The sequence below is a fragment of the Carassius auratus genome, chromosome 9 (genome assembly GCF_003368295.1).
Source record: "Carassius auratus strain Wakin chromosome 9, ASM336829v1, whole genome shotgun sequence".
NCBI lineage: Eukaryota > Metazoa > Chordata > Actinopteri > Cypriniformes > Cyprinidae > Carassius > Carassius auratus.
The window spans coordinates 6294534-6320220 of NC_039251.1; the positions used below are offsets into that span (position 1 = coordinate 6294534).

General features: G+C 33.8%; 1 protein-coding gene across 3 annotated transcripts in view; it reads left to right on the forward strand.

The window, feature by feature from the left end:
- The window catches only part of tanc1b (tetratricopeptide repeat, ankyrin repeat and coiled-coil containing 1b), a 160189-nt gene that overhangs the window by 12088 nt on the left and 122414 nt on the right, over positions 1-25687 (forward strand). For all 3 annotated transcript variants that reach the window (XM_026271137.1, XM_026271139.1, XM_026271138.1), the window contains exon 2: positions 4272-4361. In XM_026271137.1, coding sequence (XP_026126922.1) covers positions 4304-4361 — 58 coding nt within the window. In that variant the 5' untranslated portion in view covers positions 4272-4303. The remainder of the gene's footprint in view (positions 1-4271; positions 4362-25687) is intronic.

Consider the following 25687-nt stretch of genomic DNA (forward strand, 5'->3'; position numbering starts at 1 on the left):
ATGATTAAAAATAATTGTAAAATGAAAATGTAAAACGTTAAAATAAAACAATTTAGAGTATTAATATATAAATATTATCAGTTGGAAAAAACTATTGAAATTTTGTTTGATTACATTTTTATTTTATTTATTAATTTTTTACTGTATTTTACTTAAACATTTTGAATCTACTGGTATTTTTTTTTTGAAAGACTCTAGATTTTTTTTCACCCTCAGTTTTAAGCCTTTTCCAAGAAAGATACATAAATATCAAAGATTGTCAGATGGCTGAAAAATAACGAATGGTATATTTTTTGGCATATGTCACCCAGCTCAACTTAAACAGATTGTGAAGGTGGCAGAGTTCCTGTTCTCTCATCTCATGGAGATGGATGGAGTGAGGGAGCTTGTCTGGAATGAGACACACGTCTGTAATTGCTTGCATGTGCTTCACTATCCTGTAACAGGAACAACAGCCAGTATGGAGAAACTCATACGCAGACAGATCACATTCAGAGTTTGTCTTGAGTATTTTTTGATAAATTATGAAACCATAATCTACACCAAAACGCAGTTGTTCACTTCATTATTCATTTTCTTTCGTTTAATACTTAATAGCTATATATCAGATAGTAGGTTTGTGATTTTATCATATTTTCCGAATTGAAAAGTATAACCCATGTGAATTGCATAAATCTGTGAAAATTCTAATATAAATGTAAAAAAAAATATTTTACTGTTGTTTTGTAAAATAATATTGATAATTCTGTTAAAATTATTATTCTAACATATATATATATATATATATATATATATATATATATATATATATATATATATATATATATATTTATTAAATACTTGATTTTTTTTAATTAAATTGATTATTATTATGATTGTTTATCTTTATTACTAATTATTATATAATAAAAATAAATGTTTTATTTTTATTTTATAGTAAAATAATCTGTATTATTGTGGCGGTATAATATTTATCACTTCAATTTATTTTGTTAAGTTAATGTAAAATAACATTGTAACAATGTTGATTTACTTCTGGGAGCATGTAATATTTAAAAAAAATCTTTAAATTAGTTAATGTGTAAAATAATATTTGCAGTTTAATGGCACAGACATTTGAAGTTAATTTATTATAATACCAAGGTTTGTTTCTTGCGCAAACAATTTGTGGAATTAGTGGAAAATAAGGGAAGGATTTTGTGATTGTGAATAATTTATTACATTTACATCTTAACTGAACTCTGAGATTTTATTTTCATAAGATTTGTGCTGTGTAAGCTGTCTGCAGTAATATCCAAGCTTGTTTACAGCACTTTTTTGAACTCTTTGACCCTTGTGCGTTAAACTCAACAACAAAGCTGCCCGCAGATGCCAGTTTTCAGCCAGATAAGCAGTGTGAACCCAATTTGTTTACCTCTTGTGGGGTCCAGTGTTTCTTTTTAACTTGGTTTCTGTACTGCATGTCGAGAGTCTCTCTCCTCAACTTTTGACTTCTCACTCTGGATGAGGCCACAGCAAGCCTTCTCATCCAAGAGCTACAATCAATGCGTATTGGACGACCGCTTGCCTCCTGGGGAGGGACCTGCAGGCTTTTTTCATGCTTGATCTCTGTGCTGTGGCCTCCGCTGTGAGTTCAGCAAGGCTCCAGATTCAGACCGCTCACCTTGTCTCGTCTCATCTGAGCAGAGCTGTCAGACACACTTTATATTTCACTGTTCTAGTTTTCTCAGAGGAGGCCATGATAATGTCATTTGTAGTACAAAAATAAAACACGCAGAACATAATTGAGATCATTTAATTGGTCAAGCATTAATTTTTCTGTAGAAAAGAAATAAAATTGTGGTAATAATAATGTTGCACATAGCACACACAGTTTCACCCAATCTCATGCTAATGTTGAGTACCTATAGAGTAGAACTGCATCCTATATATCTTCAAAAAGTTTTTAGTTTTATTATATTTATAAAAGAAAGATACAGATTTAAGATTCTCCTCCTGGAGGTGAGCCATTGGTGGAGCTAAAGAGTGACGTACTTGAGCGCCAAATGGCAACAAAAAAGACATTTGATGCTGTTTCATTTACCGTCTGCAGTTCCTAAATAATGACAGGGAGCTTTTATAGCTGGGACCGCTCCATCTTTCAGTTTCAAACCATGTGCATATGCAGCGTCAGACTGGGCCTTGTTTATAAAACGTTTGTCAATAAACACACTTGTGAAAACAAACTGTATACACTGTTTACATAACGCTGGGGTTCTTTAGGAAGCTGAACGAAGTTATCATTCCCTTACCACCAAAAACACACTTCTTTGGAGACATTATTCCTGACCAAGTCCCGTGTAGTAATGCCGATTAACTCTCCGAAACTTGTACAAACCCAGTAAGAGTTTTGGCACAGAAATACTCCGTCATGCGTCCAAATTGTTAAAAAAAAAAAAAAACTTTGTCCCTGCTTCGCATGAGAATCTAATGTCTTTAACAGTGTAAACAATTCTTAGTAACAAGCATTGTATCCCACTTTAATTTACACAAACTAGATGCACCATATGGAAATTCAACCTTTTTACTCATTATTACAAGAAAAAAGTTGTGAACTTTGGAATTTTAGAACTGTTATACAAATTTGTTAGGAATAAAGTGAGAATTTTTAAATAACTGATGATTGTGATAAGTCAATAGAAAAATAAAAAAATGTTAACCATAACATGTTAACCCCCCCCCCACAGAGACAAACAAAGACAAACAAAAACAGAATTTTAAACTCAGAATTCAGAGAAAACTAGTCAAAATTGTAAAATTATTATTATTATTATTTTTTTATAGATCGAGGTGTCATAATGCATTTGACCCGTGCTGCTAGTTGTGACAAACAACATGCAAGTGGTGTAGGAACCTCAGCGCTATCATGACAAGTGGCACGGGAAGCCCAAGTTCAGTTGTTTAGCATCAATTATAAGTGGAATGCTGGGAATCCAACATCTTGTTTTCCGGAATAACAAGATAGTGGAGCAGAGCCGCTCTGTGCAAATATTGAAGAATTCTTTCCATGCCGGCCCACCAGCAATCACTCATTACAGTGGGTGGACTGTGGGAAAAATCCCTGAAATAAAATATACAAGTTATTTAGATTTGTTCTTTTTTTTATATATATATATATACATATATACATATATATATATATATATATATATATATATGTATATATGTATATATACACACACACACACAAATCTTTGTAATGCATTTCTTAAACTATGAGCACCTTTTAGCCCTGTGGACCTTTATAAAATAAACTCTGTTGAAATACACTCTCTACATACACACTTGTTTATTTGATGCTTCTATTAATAATGTGGACATTATGTATATGCACACAAAAATTCTGTTGGTTTGATCTTTTTTGCTTCTGAACCACCACTTTTCTATCAACCGATAACTTGATAACATTTTGTTGTGGTAAAATTACTTTGTTTACATTTGCATTTATTAATTTAGCAGATACTTAAAGTGACTTACAAATGAGGCTCTTAATTGAGAATTATGTACAATTAAAATATTCTCTTCGTAAGTGATGTTAATGTTTATTTGTGTGTTTTTTTTTTTATTGATTTTTTTTTTAACACATCTCATATTTTATATTTCATCTCAAGCTCCTCACTGACACAGCTGTCATTTTGGTAAAGCAGTACATTCAATTTTAATAAAGTGAAATAATTGTTGTTCATCTTGGAAGTGACACCACAAATATAAAAATTGTTTGTGTTTAAGTTTTTTTTTTATTAGATTACCATAGTTTTTTATTTGTATCATAAATATTAACCTTTAGCAAGTAGTACAAATGTTCTACACTTTTCAAAGTTGTCAATAAAACTATTGGAGTACTTTGACAAGAAAATGCAATTTCAATTTTACTACTTCAATATTTTGCATTTAATCCAATGTATTCACTAGCAATTTCACTAGCAATGGAAAACTGTTTCTGTACCACATATTTGCAGTGTAAGTTTTAAGTCAAATGTTTCAAAGTAGCTTTATAGAATATCTGGGCAGTAATATTGTTTACATTATTGAGACGTTAAAAGAGTATTGTGTCCTCATTTAATAAAGTGTAACTCTTGGGATTTAAAGAGCATGTAGTCAAAGAAACACTGACATGCATTGTTTCTCAGAGATTTTTGAGTGTAACTCTAGACTGCAATATCTCTGATTTTAATAAAGCGAATGTGTATGAACCTGCTGCTTCATATGAAAAATCTCTTGTGTTTCTACAGTGTAGTCGTGAAGGGATTCCTGGAGTCACGCCATGTTCAAGGCTGTGCTGAAGAAGAGCAGAGATGGCGGGAAAAATAAGAAGGATACAGGTATGAACACATGGAACTGATTCTGTAATTTCTGATTACCAAAGTTTAGTAGCTTTTCCTCCTTGGAAACATTTCATGTCAGTCAGTGAGGCATTTTGCAGCTAATTTGTTGATTCATACAACTTGTAAATATGTGCTAATTGAGGCAATACATGAATTCGGGGAAGTCTTGAGGTTGGCTGATGATGTCATGTGGCTGATATGCATCTGTCAGCATGTAGCTGATCAAAGTGTGGCATTTATTTACTGGGATTTATGATGTGGTTTCTGGTTTATGGCACTGTTGTGGAAACAGGTGTGCAAGAGCGCTGAACGCTGCGGGAGAATTAGGAGGAGATGAGTGCGTATGTGTACTCTTGATTTCCCTGGGATCATGGGATGTCGCTATGGAAATATTTATGGTGATTTGGCCTCTACAGAAAAGTAGGAATTAAGATAAAGACCCAAATACAGCGGCTCTGCTCGAAACCTTGCGAGCTGCCTGTTTAGGCGGCATTTCAAGGCATTATAGGAAACATCAAGACTCTTTCAAAGTTAATGAGCGTAAATATGATGGTGGAAAAATTATAAAACAGCATCGCATGTCTCATTTGTAGATCTAAAATCTGAAAGAAGAAGCATGAGAAATATAATTTACACATATTTAAAAACTGGTAAACCATTTTTTTTTGTGTAAAATTGTTTAATAATTGTTATACAACAAACATTACAATGTTTGTTAATTTCAGTGTTTTATTTCCACTATAGTAAAAAAAAATTGATGATAGATATTCAGATTGAAATAAAACAAATATTAAAGACATCATAAAACATTGTTATACTGATATATGCGCGCTCACATACACACACACTATATTATATAATGTAATGATATATTATAAATTACATACATATATTAAAATAGTAAATATTTTGTAGTCAGTTCTGAAATCAATTTATAAATAATAGTTAAGTCTAATTAAAAAAAAAATTTTTTTATTTGTATGTTATATATTTTTAAATGCTTATTCTTTTTTTCTTACTTTTTAATTCCATGTGTGAACAGCCAACTCCATTGAAATTGAGTAGGTCAAGTCACCTGTTTGCTTCATGTGAGGAGTGCTTTTTCTATAACACAGATCAGTTATTTTATTTTTAAGGTGCTAATTCATTTATGAAGCTGCTTTAGAAAGCAGCTTACTATACAAACAGCATCTTAGCTCACTAGAACAGAGCCCCAGGGTTCAGACCAGTGTCATTCTCTAGCTGTAGATAATTGGAAAATGATAAAGCAACGTTCATGTGAGGCCACTGCTTTTGTTTTGTGTCTATTGTTGTCCAGGGCTTCATTTCAAATCAGGCTGTGACATGTTAGCTTTATGTATATAGACAATGCTGAACTTATACGTTTGTGTCGTGCTGCTGGCACACAAGTAGAGATGAAGGGGATTGTAGAAGTCTCAGCTAATTGGCTCAGAATACTGTAGCTCTGCCTCCATGTCTTTGTGTGATTTATTTTTTCCTGTGAATTTGTGTGGTTGTCTGTCCTGTAAATGAACCGTGTGTGTACAGTGACTACTGTATGAACTGATGTTTGATTGTGGGGGTTTCTTCAATTGATGTTCTCAGGAGTCATCATTTAGATGTATGGCTGAAAGTAATAATTATTTTAATAGTTCTATTGATGTATTTTTTTTTATTGATTGCATAAAAAGTGCACCAGTGTTTTCTGTCTGGTTTAAAAATGTTATTCCACATCCTTGTTACTAATCATAAATCATCAATTTAAAACAACAATATAATTGTGTATCCACAGTTTTGAAACAGCATGACCATTTAAATAACTAAAGTACAAGTGAATTAAAGAACAACAAAAGCACAAATTAATTGTTAACTGTAAGTGGTTGATTGTTCGGCAGGAACATGCAGATTAATTTTTCCTCACTTTAATTTATTATAATTTATTATCAGCTCATGCCCTTTTTTCCCCACTGCTGCCCTTCATCTGTAAATTTGTAGAGGCTTGTCAAATTAGACAGATCTCTGCCTGGACAGGTTGTGCAACATCCTCATAGATGGACCTGCACAGTTCACGGTAATATTCAGTTTTTAAGCCCATCTTAATTAGCTTTTTTTTTCTTCAGTATTTTATTTTGGTGTTGCCAAAATAGCATATTGAATACATGTAACTAATTTAAAATAAATGTATAAGAAACATATATATATATATATATATATATTAGTATGCAAATTTTAATATATTAAAAGCGCAATGTAAATTCTGGGCACTGAATATGTTCATGTCCTGATGAATTTGTACCAAAAATGTTTTTTTTTTTTGTTTTTTTTTTTCTAATTTTTTGAGATTCAGTTTTAGTGTTTAAATGAAATCAAAAGGTATGTCTAATTAACTGATTTCATGAAACTTACATAATTTAGCAACAATTTATTGAGAATTTAATTTTAGGGCCATATGAAATTAATATTCTTTTTTCCCAAATTCCTTTTTTTTAATTTCAGATTTTTGGATTCTATTTGCTCCTTTTAGTTTTTGTGTATTTAGTTAACATTTTTAAATTAAATCAAATTTATGGCTAATGATCTGAAATCATGAAACTTACCCAATTTAACAACGATTAATTAAAAGTTCAACAAATTCAATTTTTAGGGCCATAGCAAGTCTGTTTTTATGGTGTAATGTGTATATGATTTGGTGAACATGCAGACTTCATATTTTCGATATTAAAAATACTTAATTCACAGACACTAATCCATATCGCAGTTTGATTATTATGACTCGGTTCTGTGATGCTGTCTACATTTTATGCATTGCACAAATCATAAGGGCCTACATTTGTAAAGTTATATTTTATGCTTTTACTGCACTGATTTAGTAGGACTAGTCTAGACTAGTCCTCTGGTTCCTTTTCCTTTGGTGCTGTATTAGTTATCAGCCTATTAGATGGGACGCTCTGATTATTTCGACAGAAATCCCACCCGGTCTCCCAGTCAGAAATGCTTCATGAAGTCACAGATCTGTCTGTCCTTTGTGTCTATCCATTTCCCCTCTCTCAATCCCACTGGGGCTGTTCCGGCCGTTCAGCATCTCTGCTGTTGCCTTGAATGAGAAATGACATGTTTTGTCAGCTCTTGATGTGGCTGAGGATGGAATCGCTTTGCTGTCTTGTCATTTGATGATGTCCCGGTGGGGAATTACTGGCATATTTACATCCAGGCCGGCTGGGACATGTGCACTACAAACTCCAGATGAATAGCAGCACATGTTGTCTGAATTTGAGGAGTGGAGGCTGTTTTTTCAGTTTGCTGAATATCACATTGCCGTTCTGAAAGGCTTCAGAGCTCAGATTCAGTCTTGAATTACTGATGTCTTCACACTGTCTTAGAATGCAGAGCAGGGCTTGACAATGAGGATGTCCCGCAGCCAATCAACGGAGGATTAGTCCTGTTGATGGATCCCTCACTTGTTCCAGTCTTGTGCAGTCAATAAGCAAGCAAAGATGCAAACTGGGACAAACACAAAGAGCGCAGAAAGCACTTACAGCACCAGAGCACCTTAAACACCCTAGAAGTTTAAATATCTATGATATTATTTCATTTACTAGTGAAATTATTGAGAGGGAAACGGGTTCAGGGAAAAAACCTTAAGCCACTCTCTCCATATGTATAGATTTGTACAATTGTAATAAATATACTATTATTTTTGTAATCGTTTTTTGTTGGTGTCTATTACAGTGAAATCTTAAACAATGACCTTTTTGCATTTTATAGAGGTACACTGATACAAGAAAGAGGGAAATGGGTCAGGAAAAGACCCTAATACACTCAAAAAAATGACTCTTTGGCTGAACATGATTCTATCATGGACAGTGGTTCCACATGTTTGTACCATGTTATTTGGACATGAATAAATCAAGTTATAAGGACTTGTCTACCTTTAGTTGAGTTTACCCAGTTTGCTTTAGTTCATCCTACATGAAATATCTGAGTAGAGATAATATGTTTACATCATGTAGAACCACTGTCCATGCAAGTTTAGCCAAAGTGTTATAAAAACATTAGCAAGTAAGATATAACTTTTCTTTACACATGATGTTAATTGTTTGCAGTTTAAGGATGTGTACATCATACACTAGCACTCTCATTAAAGTTGCTTTTTTTAAATTAAGTATTTTAGACGTTCTTTCAACCAGGTCCTCAACCCAACCACAAGCTCCACACTTCACCACAATGGTAACTCGCACAAAATACACCAATATAAAGTCTTTTAAAATGCCCACATAATAGAGCATTAGACATGAAAAAGTCTCCTTATTATCACATTTTATTAAAAACTGCATAAAATAACACTTTATTTCAACATTTTCTCTCCCCATATCCAGTCCTGTGCAAAGCATGATGGGAAGTGTAAAACTTATTTTGAGGGACTTGATTGAAACATGTTCTTTCAAAATGAAAACTTTATATTAAACCAACGAGAGACAGGTTTAAGTCAGTTTAACATGACACAATCATGTTGAAATGAAAAATAGCCAAAATGGCATTAATTCAACATGAATTGTTCAGGTAAAGTGAACAAAACTAAAAATTCATTTTTTTGAGTGTATAATGGCAGGGGAAACACTGTGTATATATATATATTTTACAGCAGTATTGCTTTTACATAGTAGCAGTTAAAATCATTATTGTAAAACAATGTAAATAAATAAAATATAAAACAAGCTATTTGTCACTGCCAGGACATTAACATTTTTAATAGTAAATATTTTTCTTTAAGAAAAATAAATACATTTAAGTTGTTTTATGCGTTCAAATAATTAGACATGCTAAAACACAGAATTTGGTAACAATAAGAAATTTTCATAGGTCCCTAAACAAGTAATTTGTTAAGTTTCATGATTTTAATTAATTAGACTTGCTTTATGATTATTAAACTTTAATTTAACTATAAAAAAGGAGTCGAGAAAAAAATGTATGGAAAATAACTGAATGCAAAAATAAAATAAAAAATACGGATTTCATTAGAGTGTGGTAATTTCAACATTTACTATTTCTATTAACATTATTATTATTATTATTACTTTTATTACTACTAGTACTACTACTACTACTACAACTACTATGATTCAGTAGTTGTTGTTGTTTTTTTTTTAAATAAAGGACTATTTTAGTTTTTGTTCAGTATTCATTTTAAAAACTAATTAATCAGTGTCGGCAAAATCGCTCGACCTCTACTTAAAATATTCAGATCATCAAACAAAATTTAAAGGGGTCATATGATGCAGCTAAAAAGAACATTATTTTGTGTGTTTGGTTAATGCAATGTGTTTATGCGGTTTAAGGTAAAAAAAAAAACACATTTTTCATATAATGTACATTATTATTTCTCCTCTATGCCCCGCCTTCTGAAGCGAGTTGATTTTTACAAAGCTCATCAGTCTGAAAATGCGAGATGTGCTCAGATTGGCCAGCTATCCACTGCGTTGTGATTGGCCGAATGCCTCAAGCGTGTGACGTAAATGTTATGCCCCATAACATGTGCTGTCTCCCATGCAGGGTAAGACATGTTTATAAATTGAATAACTTAAGTAATTGTGGATTATTGCATTCCGGATTATTATTGCATTCAGTTCGATTCGGTGAACTGGTTCTGTTTAGTAAGAACATCCGGTTAAATAGAAAGATAAGTTTGTGATCCAGACATCACTATGTGAGACAAAACTAATAAAGCCAGTTACAAACTAGGCATTTGTGTTGAAATACAACTTAACCACTGATTTATAGTAGTGTCCTCTTGTGGAAGAACAAAGAAAGTAGTTTCACTTTCACAATGAAACACACAGTGACTGAATGAAAGTTATGCCTTCTTTCTTTGCGTGAACATTTGGGCAGCATTATGCAAATCTTTCCACACAGTGACGTAGACACGGGGGCGTGTTAGAATGAGCCATTTTAGGGGGGAGTGGTTGACTCTTTAAAAAAAAAACTAAAAAAGACTCTTTAATTGCCCCCTCCTATTAAATCATGAAAGAACTGTGATGAACCACATTATTTCACTAGCCACGACCAGGCCTGATTACTGCCCGACCTGTTGAAACAAGAAATCACTTAAATAAGACTTGTCTGACAAAGTGAAGCATGCTCAAAGAGCAACACATCATGCCGCGTTCTAAAGATATTCAAGCACAGATGGGAAACAAAGTTGACATGTATCAGTCTGGAAAGGGTTATAAATCCATTTCTTAGGCTTTGGCACTCTAGCGAACCAAGGTCAGAGCCATTATCCACAAATGAAGAAAACTTGGAACAGCGGTGAACCTTCCCAGGAGTGGCCTGCCTACCAAAATACTCTGAGCGCAACAGCGACTCATCCAGGAGGTCATAAAAGAATCCAGAACAACATCTAAAGAACTGCATGCCTCACTTGCCTCAATTAAGGTCAGTTTTCATGATTCATAAATAGGAAAGAGACTGGGCAAAAACAGCATCCGTGTCAGAGTTCCAAGGCAAAAGCAACTGCTGACCAAAAAGAACATAAAGGCTTGTCTCACATTTGCCAAAAAAGATCTTATATTATATCTTATATGACACATTTAGAACTTTTTTAGAAAGGTGTGTGTCCCATTAAATATGTGGTTTGTTGGTTTTATGTGTCCATGGCATAAAACCAACAGTATAAAAACAGAAAGAACATCGTACCAACAGTCGAAACATGGTGGTGGTAGTGTGATGATCTGGGGCTACTTTGCAGCTTCAGGACCTGGACGACTTGCCATAGTTGATGGAAACATGAATTCTGCACTCTATCAGAAAATTCTGACGGAGAATGTCTGGCCGTCAGTTTGTGACCTCAAGCGTACTTAGGTTATGTAGCAGGACAATGATCCCAAAGCAGCAAGCACCAGCAGGACAGAAAGTACACCTCTGAATGGCTCAAGAAAAACAAAATGAAGATTTTGGAGTGGCCAAGTCAAAGTCTTTACTTAAATCTGATTGAGATGCTTTGGTATGACCTTAAACAGTCCATTCATGCTCAAAACCCCTCCAATGTGGCTGAATTAAAATTATTCTGCAAAGAAGAGTGGGCCAAAATTCATCCACAGTGATGTGAAAAACTCTTTCCCTGCATCTATATGATCTAAATCATTCAATTGTCACATGCAAAAAAAGGTGGGATTAAATGTGATTAATTGCGATTAATGTGAGAAAATGTGTGATTAATTATTTAACTTTATCTAATTGACTGCACTAATGTGTATATATATATATATATATATATATATATATATATATATATATATATATATATATATATATATATATATTAGTAGTAGGAGTAGTACTGTAAGTGTAGTTGTAGTAGTATATTATATAGGATTATTATGTAATGTGGCCTCATATCAGATCAGTATTCACCATATTTTCCTAGGTTTTAGCATAGTTTTACACTCTCTGATAAAGTAAAAGAAGAAATCACACTCACAGAGATTTGAAGACAAGCTAATAACCCTGCTTTCCTTGTAAAGAAGTTTAAATCCGTTCAAAAAACGGTGTACAGCAGATACTCATACGGCCAATTAATTAATTTAATGTTTTTAAGATGTGATGTGACTTGATCTAACTAGTCCATTTTTCATTGTTGAATGCATTTATTGATACTTTTCAGTATTATCAATGTAAAATAGAATTATATTTATACTGAGCTCATCACAAAGCATTAGGGGACTGCATTATTTATGGGGTGGTACCTGCAACACACAACAACTTGCATTGCATTGAAGGTATACATTTGATCCGTTCATGCTTTTCCTGGGAACAGAATCTGTGACCTTGGTGTTACAAGTGCTATGCTCAACTATTTAAACTACATTTATACCAACATGCAATTTGACCAAAATGTAGTAACTAATCTGATTGTAGTCTTAAAAGGCAGCCTACCTTTTGGAAACTTTTGTGTGAAATGTGCCTATTAAGTGCTGTCTAGGTAGGCAGCTCTCTAGTTTTTGGAACAGATCTCAAACGGAGCTCTTGACTAATGTGACCCTCAGGTTTAACAGACAGCGTCTCTGGAATATTGACTTCGTACTGTCTGCCTCGTCTTGAAATGTTACAGGCCCATGGTGATTTGTAACGGTAATGGGTGAGGGAGAAAGCCCTGATCATTTTTAACTGCACGGTAGAGGAGCAAATGTTGGCGGTTTGGCCTGCAGCAGCGCTCCAGGGAGTTTGAAAGGGATCATGGAAACTCTTCCCTGATGCCAAACACCACAGCCATTATCCCACGCAATCTCCAATCTCAGATTTAGCCCTTTAATCTTTTATTTTCTCTCTCTGTGCCTGCTCCAAAATCCCAGTGGGCTGCCTACGTAGGCAGCTTTTTAAGAAAGCATAGGGATACTAACAAACGCATGCAACTTTAATTTGCGTCACATCTTTCAGGGGAGTAGGCCATCCCATAATTCACTAGAACAAGCTCTATGCATCGTATACGTCACCCAAATGTAAAAAAAAAAGTATAAATGAGTTGTAGTTCAGTCAATAAAGATTCAGAATAGATTCAATATTAGTGTGTGCTGTATGTTTATGCATATTATTGCATTAAGTAGTAGTTTAGTATTATTTATACACTGTTATATTTTTTCATTATTATTTTGAAATCATTTTTATTTTTGAATTTACAAATTTACAGTAGTTACATTTTTATCAATTCTGTTATGTGATTTTATTGCAGTTGTCACATCTTCTAATGTTTTATTTAAATAATTCTTTATTTCAATGAGCAAAAGTTTTAATTTTACTTAATTCAGATTCCTAACCTAGCAACATCAGTGGTTTCTGCTTATGATCCATTTCAATATACAAAAGTAATATATATATAGTTTTTTTTTCTTGCTTTTTTGTGAGGTGGGAGAGAGACGGGGGCAGGATCAGGAAATGTCATACAAAAGTTAGTGGAAACCAAAACAACAATGGCAAAAGAAAAGAAAGAAAAAAAAATACATTTTCTTTATTTAAATTAACAACAACAACAAAAAAAAGTTTTAATAGTTTTACTTAATGATTATTAGTTAAGCAACATCAATAGTTTCTGTTTATGTAGAACGTTCCAAATTGGTCACTTATAAGCTCAGTAGGTGTGTGTTGTGTGTGTGTGTTGTGTGTGTGTGCACGCTTAATTTTTCCAGTGTATCTGGCATGAACATAATCATGCATTTTTTCTTTGTGCTTGCATGAGGTTGCCTTTTTTTAAACACTTTTCCATTTTGATCCACACCACATCTGAGGGCTTTCCACACACATCTGATACATATCTGTGGTTTTGTCTTTTTCATCCTGTTTTTCAAGTATTCCGGTAGTGGGGTTTGAGTTTTAAAGGTGTTGGGAGTCTTTGATCAGCTCTGGGGCTAGTAAAGGTCACATTTCCAGCTGCCATCACTGTTCTTAATCATTGTGAGCTACTGAATGAATAGCCTACATGTTCTTGTTAAATCAGACCCAATAATTCATTTGTGGTAAGCATCCAAGGAACACTATTAATAGTTCTTTTTTTCTCTAAAATTACTTGACATTTTTTCCCAATTTTTTTTTTTGTTATTCTTTTTTTTTTTTTTTTTATTGTTTAATAAAAATTTTCATAAATCGAGATATGTAATCAAATAAAAGTGTAAAATTTCCTTGACCACACAATTTTAATTTTATTTATTGATTTAAGAGGTTTTCTGTATAAATTAAACATGATGAACATTTTTTTAATGGATATTGATCTTGATAGTACTTCATCTAGCTGTGATGTATTTATTTATCATTTAATAAAACAATGATCAAAAATAGAGATAAATAGATGCATTCATAAAATGTTAACAATATTTTTTTTTAAATGTAATCAAACTTGAATAAAATAATTATTTTGGAATATATTGCATTTTCATATTTTATTTTGTTTATTAAAGTGCTGCACGACAGAAAAATTACTAATTGTGTGATATTCCTAATAATATTTTAATGTTGTAAATTGTATTATTATTACTTTGAGAAGTCAATTTTACTATACAATAATAAAATATTTCTGTCATAATTTATTTTAATTAATTATGGGGCTTGTAGTGAACATTACAATTTGAATAACTGTGTAGTGCTGCTTTTTATTTAAAATTTTCCAAATTCGGTGTCATTCTATTGTACAGTAAAATCTACATTTGTGACTGAATTCTGTGATTATTTGTAGTTAATTTTTGATGTGAGAGACATATTTTTTTGCATCACTCTTAACCTTGATCTGGTACTTGCAGTGTCACAGATGTGCTCCAGTTACTGCAGTGCACCATGGGAAGGGACAGTTTTATGAGGCCACTAGTGAAAGACTGAGGTCTGTTCACCTGCAATGCCTCATAATCTCCAGGTTCACATCTGAACATGACATTGACATTTACATTTATTATTAGCAGGTCAGTTTCGCCCGAGGCATTTTGCAGCACCTCAACTGAGCCTCTGCCCTTTGACCTCATAAATAATTGGGAGGGCTTTCAGCGTGCTTTAACAAGAATATGGTGACTTATAGTTTTGATTTGACTAGATTCATATGAGTTTGAAATGGAAATTCAGCCACAGTCAGACATCGCTCTGGTCCCATTGATTAGAGTCTGATATTTAAGCGATCGTTTGAAGAATTGCTGATCCATATGCAAGGAACAATCAATCCTAAGTGACAGTATACTATTAGATGTCACATGTAAAATGAGAACACAAGAAAATCATTATTGTAAAATAAACCCTTTCATGATGATATAAGACTGGCTTTATCATCCTATCGGGGTTTATTTCACTGTGCATTTTCACTTGTTTTGTCTGTGTGTTGTATGTTTTTTTGCAATAATCTCCAAATGCAGCTTGTTTTTTGAGCTTGAAGTTTGAGCATCCCATTTATGACCTAAACAACATCAGCGTTCATTTATCATTCCATTTTACACACATCATGTCTTTGTGTGGCATTGTTATGGCTGCACAATGCTGATGCTGTTGGCGGCTCATTGATGCAGATATTAACTCCAGATAGGGCTTTCTCTCCGGATGTTTCTGTGAAAGGAAAAGCCTTCAGGGTGGCTTGAAGTGGATGCTTTGTTGTTAAGAGAATAAAAAAAAGAAACAAAGGAAATGTCTTCTCATTTGACTTTTTTTCTTTATTTTTTTCACCAAATAACAATTTTTTTAAAGTGCAAATCATTTTTAAAGATGCAAGTAATAATTTCTGAATAAATCTAGTAAAATGCAAATGATTAAATGTATTTATCTTATATATATATATATATATATATATATATATATATATATTAGCCTCTTCTACTCCCTGTGGACGTGTGCGTTTGTTTTTATTGTACTTACAGGCTGATGACCTTACACCAACAGTCACAAGGACACGTGAACTATTGATCAGTGTGTTTGACCTCTGGGAAGTTTCCCAGTAACAGTGGTGTGGAGATGAGCAATGCAGGACTGGTGTGATGGCACGAGTGAATGTGATGTTATCAGCAGAATATTTGATCCAAGTGTCCAAGTGCAGTGCTTTTGTATTTGAATCACTGTCTGTGTTCTTAATGCATACAGTATACCTTATAGTGTTTGCTGTTTTTGAAAAAAGTTTGTGAAACAATATGCATTATCCAAAATGCATTATTTTAAGCTGTTGTATGCTATTGTGGTCATACTTGGAAATAATAAAAATAATAAATAAATTACATTTTGTTAACTACAAAAGCACAACAAACAACTATTATTACAATAGTTGTATTCAGTGAGATTCTTTTGTATAAAAAAAATACATTTTATGTTTATTTACATATAATTATATTATGAATTATATTATAATTTAATAACATAATTACTGGAGAGTGTTTTTATGTGCTCAATGCATATGATGTGGTGTTAATTGATTATGAAAATCTGTAGTCTAACACTCATGCCTAGTTAGTTTGCTGTTCTGAATGTAGCCACTGTGGTCATCTTTAGCTCAAGTCCCCCGTTGTAACAAAATCAAAAACCTTTGTGTGTTTTCCACAGCAGAATGGTCATAAATTAGAAGCAGAGGACAGTGTTTAACCGTTTCTGTCTGGCGGTGACCTCTGGTGACCTCAATGCAGTCAGTGTGTGCCTACACCAACACTGTTGTTTCAGCTGTGTGTGTGTGTGTGTGTCTCTTTTGTGTTGGTGGACACAGTCGGCTGCGGTCAGATTGGTTGGTTTGTGGCCAGAATTCTGAGGGTCTGCAACACGTCGCTTTCTTTGATCTTCTCAGGTTGTTTTGGTCTGGCTGAGGAGAGTGAGGGTGCAGTATATTAATGGGCTAATTTAAGCTCTGTAAAATGGACCGGATGTGTAGTATTTATTAGTGGAAAGCCAGTAGAGAATGTAGAAAAAGATCTTAGGGCTCGGATGGTGCTCTTTCATGGCCCAGGAGACTTCTCAAAAATGTTTCATTTAGGTATCAACTTTCACACTAGCGTTTCTCTGAAGATTCCTCAGACACAAAAGATACATGAATACGGAAGCATTTCCACCATAGAATTAAACTATTATGAGTTTCTGTCTTTTAATTCTGATGTATTTTCTCAAAATTACGAGTAAAAAATGTCAGAATTGTGATATAAAGGTTGCAATTTGCCCTTTTAAATTTAGTATCCCATGCCAGAAACCAGCTTACGTACTGTAAGAGTAAAAAAAAAAATATATATATATTTCTTGGTCTCTAATGAGAAATAGTTGTTCATATTAAGATTATTATTTTTATTTCAGATTTTGTCTTAGTTACTAATGCACCAAAACTAATTTGATAAAACTTTATTTAAAGCATTTATGTATAATGCATTTAAAAAGGAATTTATAATTAGAGTTGTACGATATATCGGCATCGATATTGCGACGTGCACATCCAAGATAGGTACATCGCAGGATGTGTGACAGTATATTGGTTCTTAGCAGTTTAATGTTTCCCGGAGGATTTCGGTGTCATGAATATTAATCAAACAACAAATCACAGAGAGAAAAATCCCTTTTGTAACATTAACACAGGCTTATTAGATTGAATTTATACAGTGAAGACTATGCAGTGTTATTTCACATTTGATCATTCAATTTATGTACCTGAATACTGTTAGACTTGTTTAAAAACATAAAGCCCTGTTTATTTAATTTTTATCTTTGTAGAGTTATTCAAGTCATTTGAAGATTGTTTTTAATATCGCAATATATATCACAGAAAAACAAAATATCGCAGTGTAGGGGTGACCCCGAATAGTCGATGAATCGATGCTTTGATTCGAGGAGCCTGATTCAACTACCAATCTAACAGTTGAATATTCGCGGGGTGTTATTGATTATGCCATTGTGACTATACAGGGTAGCTCAAATGTCTGATTTCACATAGAACTACTAGTTTTCTCCCAAAAAGTTAATGTGCAGCCTATTATGATAAAGCTGTAAGAATCTGAAAAGAAGGAAGCTTTAAATTAATATTTTAAAGTGCGTGAATAAATCCAACCAACCCTATAGATTTATGTTTCACATTTATTATCCGTGACTGAGAGAGGAGCATCTTGGCGGCAGGGATTTCAAACTGTACCAAGACTCAAATTGACACAGGCACAGACTGGATTTATTCGAACAGGTAGGGTACAAGTGATTTAAAAACATTTCAGCCAGTGTATATATATATCGTGGATCTATTATTTACCTGATGTAAGATGCATTTGATTTTGAGTCAAGCGCTTCATTGTAGTAATACGGTGATATCTCTTCAACGCACAGCACGGGCAGGTCAAACTACAATATTTACAGTTATTTACATACTATTATAATGAGAAGACCGTTATAATAAAACACTATGAATTTTTTTTGTTTAGTTGCAATGTTTCTGCACATTGTTTCGTAAAGAACACTTCCACAAAAGGAGTTCAAATTCAGAGCCCTGTGGATATGTTCATGTGCATTTGGGCACTTTTTGCAAATAGCCTATAAGTCTTAATATTAGCGTTATAAATAACGAAGCGATTTGATTAAAAACTTGCTATCAAATGCGTCACTCTACTGGTCATCTTCAGTGCATGCAGCTCAAAACAGAAATGCAGAACATTAACTGCTAACGTTTTAGGCTAATGTTATAATGAGAGCAGAGCACTATTGTTAAAAAAATCTAATCAAATAAAATTGTTCATTGTTATGGTTTCGCTGATGTTTAAGTGTTAGCTATCTGTTCATCAAAACATAAAACATTATTTACCCCGTTTATATCTGCAAGGTGTTGATTACACATTTTCCCTGTGTGTTAATATCAGTAATTATGTTAGTTGAATGTCTGACTTGACTCTTGTTAATGTATTTTGCCCTGCCCCCAAACATATGATTCGACTATCAGTCGAATATCGGCAAGATTAGAAAATTCTGATTCAACTATGAAAATCCTTAGTCGGGGACACCTTATATCAGTGAGTTTTTTCCAATATAGTGCAGCCTTATATATACAGGTGCAGGTCATATAATTAGAATATCAAGAAGTTGATTTATTTCACTAATTCCATTCAAAAAGTGAAGCTTGTATATTATATTCATTACACACAGGCTGATATATATTTTTTTTATGTTTATAACAGTCAACTAAGGAAAATCCCAAATTCCGTATCTCAGAAAATTTGAATATTGTGAAAAGGTTAAATATTGAAGACACCTGGTGCCACACTCTAACAAGCTAATTAACTCAAAACACCATGCAATGGCCTTTAAATGGTGTCTCAGTCTAGTTCTCTAGGCTACACAATCATGTGGAAGACTGCTGACTTGACAGTTGTCCAAAAGACGACAATTGACACCTTTGCATAAGGAGGGAAAGACACAAAAGGTCATTGCATAAGAGGCTGGCTGTTCACAGAGCTCTGTGTTCAAGCACTTTAATAGAGGCGAAGAAAAGGAAAAGATGTGATAGAAAGAAGTGTACAAGCAGTAGGGATAACCGCACCTTGGAGAGAATTGTTAAACAAAACCCATTCAAAAAATTTGGGGGAGATTCACAAAGTGGACTGCAGCTGGAGTCAGTGCTTCAAGAACCACTTTGCACAGACGTATACAAGACATGGGTTTCAGCTGTCGCATTTCTTGTCAAGCGTCTCTTGAACAACAGACAGACTAAAGACAAAAAGGACTGGACTGCTGCTGAGTGGTCCAAAGTTATGTTCTCTGATGAAAGTAAATTTTGCATTTCCTTTGAAAATCAGGGTCCCAGAGTCTGGAGGAAGAGAGGAGAGGCACACAATCCACGTTGCTTGAGGTCCAGTGTAAAGTTTCCACAGTCAGTGATGGTTTGGGGTGCCATGTCATCTGCTGGTTTTGGTTCACTGTGTTTAAGAGCACTTCATACGTCCTGCTGCTGACCAACTTTATGGAGATGCAGATTTCATTTTCCAACAGGACTTAGCACCTGCATACAGTGCCAAAACTACCAGTACCTGGTTTAAGGACCATGGTATCCCTGTTCTTAATCGGCCTGCAAACTTGCCTGACCTTAACCCCATAGAAAATCTATGGGTTATTGTGAAGAAGAAGATGCGATATGCCAGACCCAAGAATGCAGATGAGCTGGAGGCCACTATCAGAGACACCTGGGCTCTCATAACACCTGAGCAGTGCCACAGACTGATCGACTCCATGCCACGCCGCATTGCTGCAGTAATTCAGGCAAAAGGAGAACCAACTAAGTATTGAGTGCTGTACATGCTCATACTTTTCATGTTCGTACTTTTTAGTTGGCCAAGATTTCTTAAAATCCTTTCTTTGTATTGGTCTTAAGGAATATTCTACTTTTCTGAAATATTGAATTTGGATTTTCCTTAGTTGTCAGTGATAATCATCAAAATTAAAAGAAAAAACATTTGAAATATATCAGTCTGTGTGTAATGAATGAGTATAATATACAAGTTTCACTTTTTTAATGGATTAGTTAAATAAATCAACTTTTTGATAACATTCTAATCATATGACAAGCATCTGTAATGTAAGTGCAATGTAATATAACATTTTTTAACAAAGTTAAAATGCATTATATTATTTTATACATCCTTAAAAATGTCAAAATGATGTATTACTGTCAATGCAGTTATTTATTTGATCATTTAATGCATTATAAGGTGCATTGCAAGACATACCGTATTTTTCGGACTATAAGTTGCACCTAAGCATAAGTTGCATCAGACCAAAATCATTTCGAGTGAAAAAATTGAGACAAAATCCAAAAAAAGTCAAAGGTACAAGACTGTGTACATATTTTCATTTCGAGCCCAGGAACTACTCATCCCATAAACCACTGCGCCTCATTGAAATCGACTGAAGCCACAACCGCGAACGAGCCTTTTGAGCGACTTCCAAATCTGATGACGGCCGCCCGCCCGAACTTTTTCCTCCAGTGAATTTTATTTTATATAGTGAATGTCCAGTAATAGCAGTTCTTTAAGTATTAATCGTGTAAATAGTTGTTTAAATTTTATATTTGTATTGCCATTACATATTTGTATTGTGTATTGATTTTTATATTTATCATCCTGTATTTTATATTGTATGTGTGAAAGTGGTTAATGATAACGTCAGCAACATGGTGCAGTGCTTTGTACCTGACTGCAATCACCGCTCAGTCGTTAACACATCACAAAAAGGCATGCCTAGGCTAAATATTGTTTTGACAGTGGCATTATGAAATGCTTGATATGACTCATACCATATAAAGGCTACAGTAGCCTAGCTAAAGTTGACGATAATGCTAACTAAAGTTACCAACCTCCCTGCAAAACTTTCAAAGCAGCCATGGCGATCATGATTGCACTGATAATTCTACCGTGCAAAAACACAACACAGGTTTTTATTTTATTTAATTTTTTTATTAATGATCTTCAGTCTTCACGGACCTTCGCGGGGTTTAACCAGACGGTTACATAGCTCCACCAATCAGATGCATCATTGTGGGATTGTTCAGGATTGTGGGTAATGAAGTACTTAGCAAAGACATCGCAAATAAAAGGCATTTATCTCAAAACAAGGTAAGTGCCCCATGAACCTTTGGCATTTATATGAGCATATACTATCGCTTAGTACAGCCGTAGCTGGTTTTAAGCCTACCATGTATGGTTACGTTTTTATGGCTTATACCTCAACTGTCAATGCAGAAATTGTATTGCATTTTTACTTCTGGCACCGGCTGTGGGCGGGACTGTGATGCTCTATAGGAGCACTGAGCAGCATAGAGCACCCTCTGGCGGCTGTAGATGGTAATGTTTTCTCTTGGTTAATTTCTCTTGGTTCACGTCAAATTAATTTTGATAAATAAGACGCACCTGACTATAAGTCGCAGGACCAGCCAAACTATGAAAAGAAGTGCCACTTATAGTCCGGAATGGTAATTAATGCATTAAGAAAATTGTAAAATACCTTATATATATACAGGCTTCAAGTAAAGTATTACCATTTATTTTTATTCACCTAAAATTTAAATTTAGCTGATAACCAGAAAAAAAGTTTATTTATTAATCGATCAATGAATAACATTTATTTAATAATCAGCACTCAAATAAAAACTGAATTGTATTTAAACATTAAGATTGCACACAAGTTTTATGTCATATTTTCAATGATAGAATTATGTTTCTACTCCAATTTAATGTAAAAATATAAACATTGAAACTGTGTCATAACTAATCTTTGGTGGCTGAATCTGAGATGATCATCTTGATGGACAGAGAATATTAATAACATGCTGACATGGTGGTTCCTGTGAAATGTACTGCTTCTCCTGTCATCACATTCTCATCTAAGATCATCTAATTCCCCTCTAAACAAGATAAATTTTCTCAGAATAGTTGAGATTCCAGGTCAGCCTGTGGACAGGAAATTAATTTCCCTTCCAGCTTTCTTTAAGCACATTGAGTCAGGAGCCTCATGTCTTTGTTGTTCATGTGAGAGCTGAAACCTGCCGCCTGAACCTTTCTGGTCTGTTTGGACTGAGCTCTAATCATCTCCTCTCTATGGAAGATCAGATGTGTGTGTGTGTGTGTGTGTGTGTGTGTGTGTATGTATGTATGTATATACATATACAAGTGCTGGTCATATAATTAGAATATCATCAAAAAGTTGATTCATTTCACTAATTCAATTCAAAAAGTGAAACTTGTATATTATATTCATTCATTACACACAGACTGATATATTTCAAATGATTATTTCTTTTAATTTTCATGTTTATAACTGACAACTAAGGAAAATCCCAAATTCAGTACATCAGAAAATTAGAATATTGGGAAAAGGTTCAATATTGAAGACACCTGGTGCCACACTCTTATCAGCTAATTAACTCAAAACCTAGACCTATATATATATATATTATATTATATATATATTATATATATATATATATATATATTGAATTTGACATAATTAGAATGGAATTGCCTCTGGAAATAAATTAATGGTGGAAAATATGAATAATATGAAAAGGTTTGGTACCCAGCCACCAGTACAACAATTTATTCAGAATTTTTTTTAGTAATTGTTAATGACAAAATCTCTGAATATATTAAGACTTAATGTAAACTTAGTAATACTTTTTGTCAATTTCACACCTCCAGTGGTCTGTATTACAACAATTCCACACGTTCTGCTTTGTACTTTCACAGTTTTTTTGTTTGTTGTTGTTGCAGTCCTACACAGCAGAGCAAATGTAAACAGTATAGTATTAGGAAGCATAATTTGATTGAGTTGAATATAATTGTGTGTTTTACTGGTTGACATGAAGGCATGTTTGACTGTAGCCCTGATTTTACCCAAGCTATATCTGGACCTGAATGGTTTTTCTTTACACTCGACCATCCTGTGTTGTACAGCTCACTGATCCAAGGATAATAAAGAGGAAACCTCTTGGAAAATTCCACCCGTTCACTCCAGCTGTGGCCTTTAACATGCGGCTGTACCTGTATCTCATCTGCGTCACAGTGGTTTTTAGAGACTGTTTGTTGACAGTAGCAGACACGTCTGCACAGGGAGCCACAGGTGTGTGTGTATGTGTGTGGAGAGCCCCTAAACCACAGTGACCCCGTTCATGTGACCCCTGATGACCTGAGACGCATGACAGTAAGTGACAGCCACATGTGATCTGGACCAGCTTTCCCAGTATGCCCTGCTTACCAAAAATGTCCCAGTCATATTTCAACCCAAAATATATTAATAGAAATTATATTATATACATAAAAAAGACAAAAGACAATATAGCATTTTATTGTTACATAATCATAGAGTTGACGTGGCATTTTTAACAGTTTTAACTTATTTCCATATGGCCTATTTAAAATCTTACAGTAGTTTTTTTTTCCATTTTTTATTGTAATTTATAAATAAACAATAATATAAGTAAAAAAATATATATATATGACAATTCATTACTTTTATGTAAGTAGTTTACATTTATTTTTTTCTGTAGTGAGAACAATATTTGTTTGCATTACAGTAAAATAATTGGAGAGAAATTGTGCTTAATTATTATATATTTGTGATATGGTAACACGTTATGCCAATGTCCTAAAATATGCTTTATTTTAATGTTTTGCAAAATATTATTTATTGTTTGAATCTTTTATTAATTTATTGTTTGAATCTTTTCAGTTGGATATACATCCAAAATCTTTCTGAGAAAAACAAAACAAAAAACACCACACAGTCTACATGCAGAGTCTGTGACTTCATTACATATAATATTTGTTCTTTTGGTGCATTAAGAGCAATTACTTGTTATATGTAATATTTCATACTGACTCTTGTGATTATTTGACATTTCAAAAGCAGAAGTCTTATTTGATCTTCATTATTTTTTTTCAGTTATATTGAGTTAGATGAGTGTTTCTGAAATTTAAAAATGTCTCTTACACACACACACACACACACACACACACAAATATTCATACGAATGCAGCATGCCTTTATTGTATGCAATGATACGCATCAGGGAATGACCGAGAGTGTATGTAAGAGGAGAGAATGAGAGAACAAACGGGAAAGGTGAGAGGTTGACAGCGAGTCTGCCATCTGTTGACTGCCAAGGTCTTGTAAACAGCTGTCGTGAGTGTGGCCCTGACTCATGTCCATTCCCATGGAGCTGTTATTCTGCTTGTCTGGTAATGTGAGCGTTGTGCTGGGACACACCTGAAGTCCCAGACCTCATAGACACTGTGTTTGTGGTTACATAAACTCCTGGCTAATAGCTGCCTCTTGGGTGTTCAGAGGCTTCTGCTGCTTCAGCAGCTCTTCCTCTGTTGATTTCTGTGTATTTTTAAATTCTGTTTACTTGGAGTTTGGTCTGGCTGGTGTCTGCAATGGTAGAGAGTCTACTATACCACTTACATGACCAAATCCATTTTTTTAAGTCTGACACTAAGCAGAAGCTCTGTGTGTCAGACGAGCTCTCCCAGTGTTGACAGCTTCATTGATTGCAAGTGATTTAGATGCGATGATCCATTGTGTAACTGCAGGTTGCAGGTTACATGGTGTAGTAATGTAGACTTATAGAGGTCACAGGTGTATGGATATCTCATGCTTTGAAAACAGCTTTAAAAATGGCTTATTCATTCAATGTTTTGCTGCTATGAGTGTTTTGTTTTGAATTCAGCTGTTTAATACTGACGCATTTAGACTTATTCATTACACAACATTGTGATTATATAAGTCCTAAATAAAAAAAGTACTCTTGAACTAGATTTAATTTTTTAAGATATTTAATTCATAATTTTTTAGTTATAGACTGTTAGTTATACTTTTGGCCAACATTTATTTATGACCATTTATTCCAATTAAACAGGCTGCTAGTTGTTTGATAATGATTTATTTTTGCCAGCATTTATTTTTAAGACCATTCTTGATCATTAGAGTTAAACTTGCTGTTAGTTTCTTTTAAAAAATTTTTTTAAGTTAACCTTTATTTTAATGATCATTTTACATTATACAGATGCAGTGTTATGGAAAAGTAATTCAACTTAAATTGTGAAACTCGTATATTTAATCAATTAAATGCCACAGACTGAAGTAGTTTAAGTCTTTGGTTGTTTTAATTGTGATGATTTTGGCTCACATTTAAGAAAAACCCACCAATTCAAATATTCTCTCAACAAATCAGAATATAGTGGCATGCCAAACAGCTAATCAGCTCAAAACACCTGCAAAGGTTTCCTGAGCCTTCAAAATGGTCTCTCAGTTTGGTTCACTAGGATACACAATCATGGGGAAGACTGCTGATCTGACAGTTGTCCAGAAGACGATCA